General features: G+C 49.6%; 3 protein-coding genes across 4 annotated transcripts; all 3 read right to left on the bottom strand.

The window, feature by feature from the left end:
• Positions 1 to 3201: 3201 nt before the first annotated feature.
• On the bottom strand, positions 3202 to 5138 carry LOC122384627 (uncharacterized transmembrane protein DDB_G0289901-like). Of its 2 annotated transcripts, none has more exons than XM_043372224.1 (3): positions 4834 to 5138; positions 4312 to 4534; positions 3202 to 3783 (listed from the first exon to the last, which is right to left on the bottom strand). In XM_043372224.1, the coding sequence occupies exons 2-3, from the start codon at positions 4519 to 4521 to the stop codon at positions 3601 to 3603; spliced, it is 393 nt and encodes a 130-aa protein (XP_043228159.1). In that variant the 5' UTR covers positions 4522 to 4534; positions 4834 to 5138; the 3' UTR covers positions 3202 to 3600. The 2 variants fall into 2 exon arrangements, with proteins under 2 accessions (XP_043228159.1, XP_043228160.1); XM_043372225.1 differs by having other exon boundaries at positions 4312 to 4537; positions 4841 to 4887.
• Positions 5139 to 6603: 1465 nt separating this feature from the next.
• On the bottom strand, positions 6604 to 8362 carry LOC122384626 (glycine, alanine and asparagine-rich protein-like). Its single transcript, XM_043372223.1, has 3 exons — positions 8227 to 8362; positions 7527 to 7716; positions 6604 to 7084 (listed from the first exon to the last, which is right to left on the bottom strand). The coding sequence occupies exons 2-3, from the start codon at positions 7704 to 7706 to the stop codon at positions 6848 to 6850; spliced, it is 417 nt and encodes a 138-aa protein (XP_043228158.1). The 5' UTR covers positions 7707 to 7716; positions 8227 to 8362; the 3' UTR covers positions 6604 to 6847.
• A 3612-nt stretch (positions 8363 to 11974) lies between these two features.
• Positions 11975 to 13463, bottom strand: LOC122384623 (enhanced filamentous growth protein 1-like). Its single transcript, XM_043372221.1, has 3 exons — positions 13435 to 13463; positions 12899 to 13098; positions 11975 to 12648 (listed from the first exon to the last, which is right to left on the bottom strand). The coding sequence occupies exons 2-3, from the start codon at positions 13088 to 13090 to the stop codon at positions 12304 to 12306; spliced, it is 537 nt and encodes a 178-aa protein (XP_043228156.1). The 5' UTR covers positions 13091 to 13098; positions 13435 to 13463; the 3' UTR covers positions 11975 to 12303.
• Between the last annotated feature and the right edge of the window lie 561 nt (positions 13464 to 14024).

Raw genomic sequence — 14024 nt, 5'->3', positions numbered from 1 at the left:
TGTTTACAACTCTGTTAAGTTACGATTTGCAAATGAAAGTTAGAAATGCAGGGTACGTTTTTACGAGCATGGTAGGCAGACATAAAGACATCTTTTTTAACTTTTAGAACATGTACCTTCCTATTACCTACTTCTTAGATGTTCTGAATTGAATGAGTACGAACACGGTCGCCTGCCAAAACTCCAAAGAACAATGCCACAGCCACACACCAAATTCTTTCACGCCCATGCAAATGTCAGTGTTTCTTGCAGTGTCGGTCATGGAAAGGTCACTCAAATTAAAATGTTTTCATTCCTGCACGGGCAAATACAGACTGTTTGCCGCCGTTGAGGCCACATGTCGGTGGCGTCTGGCGTTATAGAAGCATCGTTAGACGAGACTGTTGAAAAACAGAGTAGTATCATCCTGTTAACTTCTTTTTACGTCATGGGCACGCCCAAAAGCCACACCCTTATTGGAAGAATCAATAGTCAATCCATCCCAGTTGACTTTTAGTGCAACGGTTCTATGTTTGGATACTTGGCTTATTGAGTATTTGCTTAGCTACCCTCAATTGACGTTGCCGACTCGCGACATCCTGTTTCTTGTTTGCGGACCATGATAAATTGGTCTTGGAGGCGTTCCTTTCAATTGATGACGCGTGAGTCTGATGGGTATGATTACCTGTCACATGCGGGTGAAACGGGCGTATAAAACGTCGACCTTGGGGCAGTGGGCGGCACAGGCGCACAGACACACGACCGACGCTGAAATGTGCGCCTTAAGATCGGCTAGTGAATGAATCGGGCTGATGTGACGTTGCTCCGCTCCTGGCTTTGCCTGGATTTTTGATCTTCTGAACTTCGATCCCGGAAGTTTGCCGTCTTCTGCCCCGGTGGCTGCTTGCTCTTTACACTACCTCTTCGGACACGTTCGGCACATCGCACATCATGTCGTCGCACGCCCGTCTGCTGAGGCGAGTCCTTCTGGTGAGCTCCGTCCTGACGCTGACCGGGATCCACAGAGGCGACGTGTCTCCGCCTGTCCCACTGCGAGCCCTGCAGGCTGTCCCAGTGTCGCTCTCGGCAGCCGTCCTGGTGCTGACGCTGCACCACCTGACGATGCTGGAAAATGTGCACGACAGTCTTCTCAGTATCACGAGTGTGGTTGGCATGATGCTCACCCTCATACTCGTGGTTTGGCTCGTGTGGCGCCGCAAAAACATCCACAACCTCCTTCGTCGAGTCGAGTGGCTGGAGAACCAGAGGGAGATCTTCAAGCCGGAAGACGTCACAGGTTTTCACTTCCTCGTGGCGTTCCCTTGCATGGCGTGTGTGGCCTTCTTGGTTTTCTTCTCTGTTGCCATGTCCAGGATAGAGTTTGGCTATCCGCGTCTCGCCTTTCCCATGTGGGTTCCAGAGACGATGCGAGACGGTGCTGGCTTCGTGCTCGTTTACGTCCTGCAGCTGGCCTTCACTTTGATCCAGCAGTCCGCGCTGCTGACGTTTACACTTCTGGTGATTATTCTGACGGAATCGGCAACTGCAAACCTGTGCCTGCTGCGACGCGAGATACTCTGTATTTGTGGTCTGGAGGACGAGGAATCTACGTCGTTGACTGTGGTGAAGTCGCGAAGTGCCTCTGAAAGAAGAGCTGGAGTCGAGGAAGGTTCCGTGGATGACAACATCAAATCAGTGACGGAGAAACTGATGACGATTTCCAGGGCCAAGAAAGCCTGGATGGCGAATGCCGTCTCGGTGATTGAAAACGGAATAGCGAATTCCTCTCATGAGGATATCGAGCCAAGACGGGATGTTGCCTCCCCCACCGTTGAGGCAGTCTCTGACTCCCTGACCCACCCCTCTCCGTTCACCGCCTCTGACCCAGCCGTGCGGCTGCAGCGCCTCTCGGAGCGGTACCGGCGGGTGTTCCTGCTCGTCTCGGAGACCGTGTCCGTGTTCGGCGCCCCCCTGCTCGGCCTGCACGCCGCCGTGGCCGCCATCCTGCTGCTGGCCGGCTACGTGGGCGCCGGCCACCTCTCTGGCCGCCGCGGCCTGTCGGTGGACGTGGCCGGCCTCTCGCTGGTCATGGTGTACTGGTTCGTCTGCCTGCTCACCGTCAACGTGTCTGGCAGCGGCCTGCTGGAGCGCTCCCAGGAGCTGCACAGCGCGCTGGCCAAGCAGTGCTGGCCGGCGGCGCGGGGGGCCGCCCAGCGGCGCCGGCTGGGCGCGCTGCTCGAGCAGACGCGCGGCCCGCTGACGCTGCACGTCTGCGGCGTGTTCACCGTCAGGAAGGAGGCCCTGCTGTCCGTGCTCAGCTTCGTGCTCACCTACTTTGTCATCATGATGCAGATGATACGCTGAAGGAACGATGCAACGTAGTCTCTGGTATTGACGTGCGGCTGGCCAATTTAACTTGTTCTTCAACGCATCCAAGGATACCAAACGTCAGCTTTACTACAAGAGTAATTTCTAGGTAGCAAGTCCCGTGCTATGGTGAACTCATTCCCACCAGCTATTACAAATTTCCTGCCAGTTTCTCGTGAATGGTAAGAAACGTAATGAATAGCACCCGTGAAGCGTTACAAAATATACGCAGCAATAAGACGATATTTGAAGTCGGGGAACCTTCCACCCTAGTCTGAGTAGTCTGTATGTAGGTATTAATTAATTCCCTTCCAGCTTAAACTGACCGCCAGGGCTGAAGGGTCGAGAGATTTTCGGTGACTCAAACTCCGGCATAAGTCTCCGAAATCGACTCCGACGACTCCAACTCAGACTCGAACTCCAACTCTGCAGCCCTGATAAGCACCTCATTAGTCTCGCTCATACACCTCTGCCGACGCATGAGCTAGACTAGTCCGTAATTTTTCGGCAGAACAGGGTACAGAGCCTCGATTTTAACGTTCCTTGGTTTAAAACCTGGTAAATCATTTGTCTAGATACTTAATCCTCCTGAGTGATTCATGATTGCGTCTCTTTAGGTAATTGGTTTACGATGTATTTTTATACGTTTATCGTTGCTCATTTTGTTACGCACCCAATAATTACGTAATACCCATGGATTCCTAATCTTCGCATCAAATGGATTTATTTTCTTTAATAGTTAAGCGTAGTGATTCTTAGCCTTTAAAGACTAATGGCTAGGGTAGAGACTACCTAGAGTGTTCCCAGGTCCCAGTTGGCTCGTCAAACCAGTTATTTCGAAAATGAAAACAGAAGTTATCAAATCATTTTGTAGTCACCAACCGAAGAATCATTCACAGTTCACACCTTTTCAGCACTCGCGCATCATTCTAGTCTAAAAATATAAAACGTCCTGCCCTCATTACCCGTACCGTTTTACATTTATCGGCACATTGTCCTAAGTCCGCCGCTTACCGAAGTCGCGCCAAGCGGCCCCTGAATTAAAATCAGCCCCCAATGGAAATTGACGTCTTTTTCCCCGAAGCGCAAGTCGCATCAAACGGTCCCTGAGCTCAAACAAAATCAACCCGCAATGACGACCAAGTCTCCTTCACAAATCTGAAGGCGCCGGGCAAGCTGGAGTTTCTCAATGGCGACAAGAGTCTCAAAGTCAAACGCGCCGGGCAGTTTCGATCCTTTCCAACACCTTCAAGCCTACTTCCCGAAGCCGAAGCCGCCGAAGGTGCCGTGCAGGTTGGATCCGGCGCTGCCGAAGGTGTGCTGGTTGGATACGGCGTTCACGTTGCTGCCCTGGGTGTTACCGAAGACGCCGCTGGTTCCTACGTGAGTGGCCGTGGCAGTGTTCGTGCTCACTGCGTTACCGCCGCCGGCAGAGCCCTGCGGGAGGGGGAGGGGGGTCAGCGGCTGGTGGCGGTGGGTCCGTTCCGAGATACTTTGGCCGTTCGTTGTTCAGCATCAGCAGATCGGAAGCGAAGAGATGATAAATTCCAAAAAGACTGGCGGTGTTTTTTTGCATGCCAGTTTTACGGGCATATTTTACGGATTACAATTACACGCTTTGACCACAAATGCTGTTACATCCATAATGCACTTATTAAATCAAAAAGAATATAGTAATCGATATTCGATACGCAGTTTGAGAATGTGGATCGTTCATGAATGTTCAATACGAGTAGTGTTTGTCTATTTCAAACCACCTGCGGTTACAATACAATACTGAATACAGCCGATATTGCTGCCAAAAAAAGAGGGCTTCAATGCGAGTTAGCCTCAACTTTATATCTTTGATCAAGTTGCCTATTCGCGCAAGGATATCACATATTTGCGTTTCTATTGCTCTAAAATAAAGCCCCTGCCGCCCCTCTCAACTGCCCCCTCCCGCTGACTGGTGATGGCACCACTCACCCCGGCCGACGCGCCCACGTTGGTGATGCTGGTGCTGCCCAGCGGCGTGTTGCTGACACCAGTGGTGACTGTGCCGCCGGCACTGCCGGTGGCCTGGCCGGCGGGGCTCTGGAACTGGTGGTGACCGAACGAGCCCCCGAACAGGTTCAGGCGGGACGGGCGGCCGGCCGCCGCGGCCGCCAACAGCAGGACGATCGCAACAGAACGCATCGTGGTCGAAGGGCTGCGGATAGACGGGCGATGTTAAGACACTTTGTCGGTGTTTTAACTTGCTATTTTCACGGAGTTTAAAGTACATCACGATGTTTTAGCCTTTAGTCAACTGGAAACGACTGAGCAAAAAGTTGCCTACCTACATGTAAATAGGCAAATATTTGTGTGGACAAAATGTCTACTTTACAGCAGCATTGAAGGGAAGCAAGGATACCTACAGCAACATTGAAACAGCAATGTTAACACTTCACGTAAGTCCCAACCCAATCACCAGCCATGGTAAATCCTCCCAGCCCCTCGCAGTCTTACCTGTGCGTGCGTGCGTGCGTGCCGTGCGTTCTGTCTCGACTGCGATCACCTGACGGGTTGTTTGTGCCTCGTCCCCTTTTATCAGTTCAGCTGGCTACCGCCCCGGGCTACGTGCCGTCCCGAGGAGTGGGGTCGGTTGGCCGGCCGGGGGGAAGGGAGGGGAGGGTGGGGTGGTTGTCCGTGGGCCGGGGTGGATTATGTAGGGTAGGACTGGGGAGCGGAAACGGAGACAAGTGAGACTTTTTGTGATATTGCGTCGAAAATGGATTGGTTATATTTGAATTATTAAGCAATCAGGAGATTTATATATCTATAATAAAAATGAAATGAACACAAATCACATATTTTTCATTTGGCAAAACACCCCCTTTCTTGTGCTCGGACTCTACATCCCGATTTTTGTGCTGGAATAGCCGATAGTCCAGTTTGACCCGCTACTTCTTCGGTTGCTTTTAATGAATTGCCTGCGGTAACGAACCAACTACAGTCAGGAGCAGTGGGCGTCTTTTGACTTTATACGGTCAACGGACGGAAAGGACTAACGTGAACACGCTTATTTCTGACGAGAAATTAAACTTGATCAACTAGGTACAAGACATGCTCATTTTGGTCATTTGAGCACATGGGGACGTACCTACTCGTAAATGTTATCGGTCTGAATTTCAATTTGTTTTAGAAAGCTAATGCGTTAGGAGCTGAACACAATCCCTTGCAAAACGCACCTAGCCATTTCTGCAATCTGACTCCCCTGAACGCCTCCGTTTCGCCTCGAGCTCGCATGGGAATTTCCACCCTCCCCCACTGAAGCTCTCACACTCGTCTCACATGTCTGGAGGACAACAAAGAAGTGCGTTGGCCCTCGGCGTGACCCGGCGGCAGTGGACGGGCACCCTTCTTGTTTACGCGCTAGCACGCGGTCTGGGTTTTCCACCCAGCACCGGAAGAGTCAGCGGGACCGCTGCCCCGAGGCTATGCTGAATTACCTGGCAGAGATGTGCACGGTGGCCAGCGAACCCGCCCGACGAGCGAGTGTGTTTGGGTGGCGTGGGGAAGGGAAGGATCGGTGTGTATGATTGTGAATGATGGATGCATGGCAAGTGCTTTGCAGTTTTATCTTGACTATATGCTAATATGGTGATGTGAATAAAGTTCTTAGTCCGTACGGTATACAGTTGTCCGGATAGTTTTGTTTCAGCTCCTACCTAGGTTTTGGTCCAGTGATTCCGTCATGTTCGAAAAGAAAAACTGCCTTACGAATTGCTAGCTGCTGACCAAACTATGAACAATTAACATGAGCTATAAATTACTGACCCATAGCGTGTGCCAAAGTTCATAGGCCAGGCAACTGTTCTCCCATGCCTTTCTCGAACATTTCTCTCTTTCAAAAGTCGGAGACATGTGTTCTTTTGAGTGAAGCAGTTGATATCGGTATCAGTGGTATAAGCTACCTACTGGATGAGCACCCGTATATGTAGGTACATTACTACATATGTAGGCATCATACAAGCTGCCAGGCCTATCCGTGACTTTGGATTCTAATAGCGCATAACGTGACCCAGGGCAGTTACGAACAGACTATCTAAGGCGTGCGTCCGGTTTTAATGAGGCATTTCCTTCGCAAGGTCATCGGCAATTCAACTATCTACACAATAACCCACCCACAGCCACGCTGAATGTTACGGGGAAGTCCGGCATAGCAAAGAAGTTTGATAAGGATTTTCCGGCCATTTTTAGTCTCGTTTTCGTAAATAATGATTGTATTGTAGAAACTCTGTTGGGTAGAGAATGTAACTTTTATTGAATAGTGCAAAATGATACCAGCGATGCAGCCATGGTCAATACTCAGTCTTGAGAACAATTAACATTCCAATGCCCAGTTCAACAAGAACACCACGATACCAATGCCTTCGCCAAACATATGTCTGTCTCTCCCTTCAATCACCGGCTGCTCCAAACCCTCTCCCGCAATACAGACACAATGTAAGAGACCTCAAACATCACCGAAATTTATCACTCATCCAAAGATACGATTCGGCCTGCTTCCGCGGCGTCGGGAGGGCCTCCTGAAGCTGCCTCCCCTGCTGCCTCCGAACCCGCCTCCGAACCCGCCTCCGAACCCGCCTCCTCCGAAGGACTGCTGGTTGGAGACCGCCTGGGTGTTTGAGAAGTCAGTGTTGCCAAAGAGTCCCGAGGTGCCGAAGTTGGTGGCGCTGGCCGAGTTTGTGCTAATGGCATTACCTCGTGCAGTACCCTGAAATACAGAACAAAGGAACAGTGAGACCATTGCTGGATTTGGATTTTGTCATGGCAAGTGATAGAATAGTTAGTTTCTGCTCAACTTTTGCCGCCGGGCTAGGAGAATGCTTTAGCGTTGAGATTTAGTATTCTAATATTCTTGGGCCCACGCTGATCCCAAACGACTTTTACTCCCCACACTGACCTCAGTTGACTTTTTACTGGCCCCAGGTGACCTTCGCTGATCCACACTGAGCCCAAGTAACCTTTACTGACTCCAACTAACCCCACACTGACCCCGTTGACGTTTACTGACCCCTGGAGACCTTTACTTATCCCCGGGTGACGTTTACTGACCCCTGCCAGCCTTTATTTATCCCCCGTTGACCTTTTCTGACCCCCGTTGACCTTTACTGACCCCCGTTGACCTTTACTGACCCCCGTTGACCTCAACTCACCCCAGCTACGGCGGAGAGCTGTGTGACGCGGCTGTTTTGGAACAGTCCCGAGCTGCTGCCCGAGATGACGTTGGCGCTGGCGCCGCCGGTGGCCTGGCTGCCTCCTCTGAACCTGTTGAAGAACTGGGGGTCCGCCGAGGCGGCCACTGCCAGGCAGAGCACCAGACACGCCGTCCGCATGGTGAGAGAGCTGGAATACGGCAGAGATGGGTGCTAGTTAGTGGCGAGGAGAGGCGAGATCTCTGCGCCTATTTTACATTGTTGATATGTGTATGAACGCTACTGGAGACCCGATGACGCGACTGACAAAAGCGTTATATTATAAGTGATATTTTTCGAACACGTTTATCAAACGGTCAACAACATAGGTAAAGTTACTACGCTTATTAGCCTGCTGGCATAGAGGAAATGAGTAACCACTAACGAAGCTACAGCAGAGCCTGGAACTCAATGAAACAATTATACCTTTTCCAACAACACCTCAGCTTACATACAAATCACCAGACCAATGGAACGTAAGCAAATGACTTGAAAATCTTATCCCGTTTAATCAGTACTTCTTATTAGCAAACTTATCGTATCCTTGAACCATAGACCACTACATACCTGTGGTATATAATGGTCTATGCAGTTGAACATATCACACAAACGCTGCATCCTTAAGCATGACTCTATCTAAACGCCTCTCTTCTTCACTTACCAGCTGAGGGGGAAGTGTGGACCGGCAGACACCTCTGAAGACAGTGCACTCCGGCTCCGCTCCCCGTGTCTTTATAGGCCCGGCTGAGTCAGAGGCTCCTCGTGGGAGTCTGTGGTTAGGTCTGCAGAGATATGCCTGTCGCCTCGGGGGAGTTATTAAATAGCCTCAGAGCGAGCAAGGCTGAGGTCATGGGGGAATGGGAGTGGGCCGGGGGAAGGCAGGGCATGGTGTGGGGAGGACTGTTTAGTGTATATTCCCCATCTCAATTCCTCGGCAGCGCCATCGTATTCATTTGATTGCAAATAAGTGTGAATAGCAAATCGTTTGCATGTAGTTCCGCTTGGTTGCAGTTTTACATAAGCAAAATGGTTTCATTTTGGGTTGGATTTGGATCGAAAACGGTTGGAAGCTTTCATTCGGTTTTCCTGAGCCTCTAGTTCCGATCTGAACGTGAACGGTGAGACTATTTAGTAAAAACATGGTGCACAGATGTTTTCAGGTGCAACTGACTCTTCGAGGTTTTATGAGCACACTTCTTATCTCTCACGTTTTGCTACCTGGCAGCAATGCCTCACAACTACCAGCCTGCACGCCAAGTTTGTTGTCCTCCTTACGGCATATTGCTCGCTTTCGCTGCTCGTTTTCGGCACAACCGTAACGCTTTTCAATCACGCAATGCCCCACGCCACATCATCACCAATGCATCTCATGAGCTTCTCGACATAACTCATCTCCCAATTCTATTCTGAGCACGCCCTAAATGTTCGTATTTTCCGATGCATCACATCGCCTACAAGAAATTCCCGGCCACTTCCAGTGGTGCTTTAGAGTTTACACACGGTTTACTATGCGACTCGGCCGACAAACTATGCGAATGGCTGGGAATCCCTGACGCTGGGAGGCGCTCGTACGTACCCCGCGGGTCGGGAGGGACCAGAGGACCACACCTGGTCCCGTGTGGTCCGGTGTGGTCCGCCTCGGCCCGGTCCGGCCCGGCCCGACTACAGGTAAAGCTTTGAACAGTCCTCAGGTGAACCGTCCCCCGACGGACGAGCATGGGAAGGGGAGAGCAGTGGGGGATGGAGTACAGAGGAAGGGAGGGAGTGTGGGTGGTGTCTGATGTGTTCCCTTGGGAAAATATCATGGTGATGGTAATTTTTTGTGTGCAGAGATCAAAGCCATTTCATTCGTAATTACTGGGATCGCTATTGCATTTGGTCATCAGTCGAACTCACGATGTTCAGAAAACCGCTAAGGGGTTGACGTGCTCGTGCAATCTTCGCTTCGACAGCGTTTGCTAGGTCTGTGTTTTTCGGTTTTCTTCAGAAATGAACAAAATTGTATTATTCATCCTTGTCAGTTGTACTCACAACCGTCTTCGAAAACGGTTTTATAACTAAGTACTCCTGAGACCTGATAGGTATCACCTTGACGGGCGTAGCCTAAATTCAGGTAGCATATAACTTCGAGGTATTCTCTGGGAGCGCTCAATTTTGGGCTGCTTTCCTCCAGTTCCTTTGTCTCTGCTGTTGCCGCCAGCTATCCTTACACGGGAGCAGCAGGGGAGAAGCACCACTTTGTGGTCTGTGTCGGCCGTTTGGAGGGGATCACCTCGAACGTTTCCACGAAGTGATCTGCTGGAAACTTATGGGACGGGGTTCAAGAAAAACTAGTTGACAACTACTCATTAGCTAAAATTACATGGGGTGTCTTTGTCCCCCTTTTCTCAAAAATCATAAATGACACTTAAGCCCGCGCTCCACTGAGGTGGGGGGCTATAGCCCCTTCCGTTTTTCTGCAATAACTCTCCAACCGCTTGACGAATCGACGCCAAACTTTCAGTACCTTCGGCTGCATCGATTTGACACCTTGCATCAAAATACGAATTTCGTAGCTAACATAGGTCGGCTGGAAATCACGTCAGAGTGACGTCATGTTCGGCCGATTTCGACGCAAAACATTTAACCACGGCAATCGCTCCCAAGAGCTCAGTTTTTAACTTACATCCAATTTCTTTGCATGATAGGACTCAGAATAAACTGTGCTATCAAACTGGTATCTCGGATTTTCGAAATTTCGAGCATTTTGAATATTAGGTATATGTATTAAATTTCAAAATTTATATTTTTATCTTATTCAATTTTTTTCTAATTTTCGCAATGATCGGAATATATGTGATAGAACACATGCTTATGACTTACTTAAGCAAGTTTTAGCCAGATATCTTCAAAAATGGCCAAGTTATAAGCATTATAGCAAAAAATTAACAATTCTAATTTTTTCAAATCAATTTTTCGTACGTATTTGACATCTTGCACCAATATAAATATCCTCATCGTGTTTCTGAGCTCAAACTGCATCCGATAGTAACCTTTTTTGCTGAAAAATTTTAACTGAAAAATTTGAGCTTTTTTGATCTGACCTGACCTGACTTTTTTGGCCTGACCTAAGCTAAATTCAACTCAAAATGATCTCGAATGACATAAACGACATCACATTCGAAATCTATGGCCTAAATGGATCATAAACATGTGTCACGTGACCGAAACCTACATGATATAAGATTTCCGTGACCTGTGATGACCTGACCCTGACCTGAAAATCAAAGTACAGGTTTGGTACCCTCAGGGTATCTAATGCATCTGTTCACGAGTGTGGAAGCCAAAAATGGGCCTAATCTGACTTGTAAGCCGGCGGCCAGAGCCCAAAATGTGAACAAGCCAAACATTGATAATTTTTACTTTGACCTGACCTGTGACGTCATCGGCGACCTCGAGGTCAATAAAATTAGGTTTCGCTCGACAACTTTTCCGGGGCTATCAGACGCCGTTTGAATTTTGACGATCGGCCAAGTAGTTTCGGAGTTAGGAGGTGGGCTATGAAGAGCCCCCCCCCCCCTGTAGGGCGCATTTTACGCAGACCCCAGTGGGGCGCGGGTTAAATGTCAGCATTGGTAGTTTTCTGTAGGGGAAGATGCAGACCGCATTTACCCCTACACATCAGACGAGCGCGCTCCTGGGCTTCCTTGTATGTATGTATGCGTTACCATCATGGACAATCCACACGCCGGGCGTGGCGATCACAGTCCAATTGACTGCAATGTGAGTCACAGACAGCTTAGCGTGGAACCCTTACGATTGCATTTACTTTCTAAATGAGGACGCATAACAGCTTATCGAGTACCTTCGAACTTCTGCTGGAGAAAGAAGGTAAGAAAGAAAAGAGAAACTTGGCTGATAATAGCCGTTTTCACGACGGGCTATCTGGCGAATGCACCTAATTTGACCTAATTTGCACCAAATCTGCACCTAATCTGCACCAAATGTGTACCAGTTGACTGTCGTGAAAACGTCTATTATCTACCCACTTGGAGCAAGAAAGTACAAGAGTTTTACCGACATCTCTGTTACGAAACGTAGGAGTAGGAGCCTTGCAAACTGGAGCTCCTCCTGATTTTGAAAGCGATCTCCAGCCCTGTTGAATAACGCTTACTAAAAGAATGAAGACGACCCATATGGCGAATGTGTTCACGTTTAACGTTTATTTTTACCTTCACCGATACGGAACATGTACAGTCTGTCTTAAAAGTACCGCGCAAAGTGACGGTGGATCCACCAAGCCTGACTGAAGAAGGGGCTGCTATAATTTGAAAGTCACCGAACCAATTGACCTAGGGAATGGACGAGGATGTTAATTGCTTTAGTGACTCAAATTTAGTAGGCCCTTCCTCGGTCAGGCATGATGGATCCACCGTCACTTTGCGCGGTACTTTTAAGACAGACTGTAAATTGCACATACACAATGAGGACTTCAAGCCCACGTTTCGCATAGCTCAATGCGATGGCTAAATGTGACAAGCAAAACAGTTCACGTCTCTTTTATAATTGTGGTCTACAGCATTACCTACGGGGTGCTGACAGCAAAAACAGCATAGCTTAGCTACGCCAAATGCCTCCCTGAGTGTACGTGATTCTATAAAATTACATCGGCACGTTCCTCTCAAATCACATAAAGGCATCACCTTTCATCGTCATTTGGTCATAGTTAATCAGTTGTGCCAATTCCAAGGGTCACTGACTAGAAGAGCACTTTGCTCGGGTACTGCCGGCGCTGGTAATTGGGCTGGAAATTTGACTGGAATTTAGGCTGGTAATTCGGCTGGTAATTCGGCTGGTAATTCGGCTGATAATTCGGCTGGAAACTCGGCTGGTACGGCTGCTGGAAGCTGGTCTGGTACGGCTGTTGGAAGCTGGGCTGGTACGGCCGCTGACCCAGCGCGGCCAGCAGTCCGCCGTCGCGAATCTGCTGGTCGGAGACAGCGCTGGTGCTGGAGAGCTGCTGGTTTCCCAGCAGTCCCGACGCGGACGACTGGGAGGCGCTGGCCGAGTTGGAGCTGATGGCGCCACCGCCGCTGGTCGATCCCTGCAGCCGGACAGAGGACACCGTCAGACACGGCGGGAGGGGCGCGGGGAACACACGAATACGTTTCGTATTCACACTTACTTTGTCCTCCTTTAGAACTAATCAAATCACGCAATTTACAGGGTCTTACATCGTCTGTTATCGTACAAATTACAGTTCAAGGTAGCTTGGAAAGGTTATGTAGAAGAGATTCCCAACTTTCGGCTGATAGCTTGATAGCCTAACCAAAGACCGCCCGCTGGTCTCTCACCCCGGCCTGGGCGCCGACTTGGACGATCTGCGAGCTCTGCAGGGGCCCTCCGCTGGACCCGGAGACCACGGTACCGGCGGCAGACCCGGAGGCCTGGCTGGGGGTCTGCGTCAGACCGCTGAGAAAGTCCAGCGGAGCGGCCGAGGCCAGCGACAGGGCGCACATCAGGGGGACGGCCAGCAGGGGACGCATGGTGGGCGCTGAAAACGGGGAACAATGGGGGGGGGGGGTCAGAGACGGGGTGAGAGCTGAACACAGGAGGGATGAGTGAGACTGAACATACCTATATCGAGGCAGGTTATCGATAAGTGCCGTTAAAAAGAGCTGTTTTGCAGCGCACATACATTAGATATCTATCAAAATAGCGCAAGTAGAAACATTGCAAATAGCAGTTGTTGATGAGTTTAGCCAACATAATTCATAAAGCGTAACGAGGCAAATAAATAGCTGCTATGCTTTAAGTAAATCGCTTAGAATACTGCAAAACAGACAGTTTTATTTGAACATTATTTCTAGATATATTATTCTAAGCTTACTGTTATTGGCTGCTTGAGGTCCTTCCCCTAACGACGTGGACTATGATCTAAGCTGTTCAGACCGGTCCTCGGTTTTATACAGCATATCATCAACGCTGAAGGTCGGAATTCCCCGTGTAGCGTGCGCACTGCGCCGGGCTTTAGGTTTGGCTGTGGTTTCGAGGAAGTCCGCACGCTGGTTAGAGGTGTGCACGGACCGACGACAAACCCCCCGCCCGTCGGCACGCGCTGTATAAGATGGTCATAGTACTACGAATAGAAATCGGGCTTCGTAGTTAAGCGTTGCGGGCTTAGGAAACTCCGGAGAGTCATAAGAATGAACCGGGTGGGGTGTCGAACAAAAACAGAGCGTGACTGGATGTTTTCAAGACTTTCTGAGAAACTGAAGAAGAGAAGAAGGAAGAGAGCACACGAGAGAGAGAGAGAGAGAGAGAGAGAGAGAGAGAGAGAGAGAGAGAGAGAGAGAGAAAGAGAAGAGAAAGAGCGGGAGAGAGTACCGCAACGCAATAACAGCGAAGGCATTAGAGACAAGGTTATTTTATGATAAAGCATCCCACTCCCACGGTAGATGAGAGACTGGCGAGAATTAA

The sequence above is a fragment of the Amphibalanus amphitrite genome, unplaced genomic scaffold, assembly GCF_019059575.1.
Source record: "Amphibalanus amphitrite isolate SeventyFive unplaced genomic scaffold, NRLGWU_Aamphi_draft 000194F_arrow, whole genome shotgun sequence".
Lineage (NCBI taxonomy): Eukaryota > Metazoa > Arthropoda > Thecostraca > Balanomorpha > Balanidae > Amphibalanus > Amphibalanus amphitrite.
The sequence above is the reverse complement of the archived record's forward strand: the minus strand, read 5'-3'. Positions and strand labels throughout refer to the sequence as shown.

Coding starts and splice junctions, on each gene's coding strand:
- LOC122384623 (XM_043372221.1), bottom strand. CDS start 13,090: ATGCGTCCCCTGCTGGCCGTCCCCCTGATGTGCGCCCTGTCGCTGGCC. Junction 12,649..12,898: donor AAGTCGGCGCCCAGGCCGGG/GTGAGAGACCAG, acceptor GTCCGGCTGCAG/GGATCGACCAGCGGCGGTGG.
- LOC122384627 (XM_043372224.1), bottom strand. CDS start 4,521: ATGCGTTCTGTTGCGATCGTCCTGCTGTTGGCGGCCGCGGCGGCCGGC. Junction 3,784..4,311: donor ACGTGGGCGCGTCGGCCGGG/GTGAGTGGTGCC, acceptor CCCCTCCCGCAG/GGCTCTGCCGGCGGCGGTAA.
- LOC122384626 (XM_043372223.1), bottom strand. CDS start 7,706: ATGCGGACGGCGTGTCTGGTGCTCTGCCTGGCAGTGGCCGCCTCGGCG. Junction 7,085..7,526: donor AGCTCTCCGCCGTAGCTGGG/GTGAGTTGAGGT, acceptor TCTGTATTTCAG/GGTACTGCACGAGGTAATGC.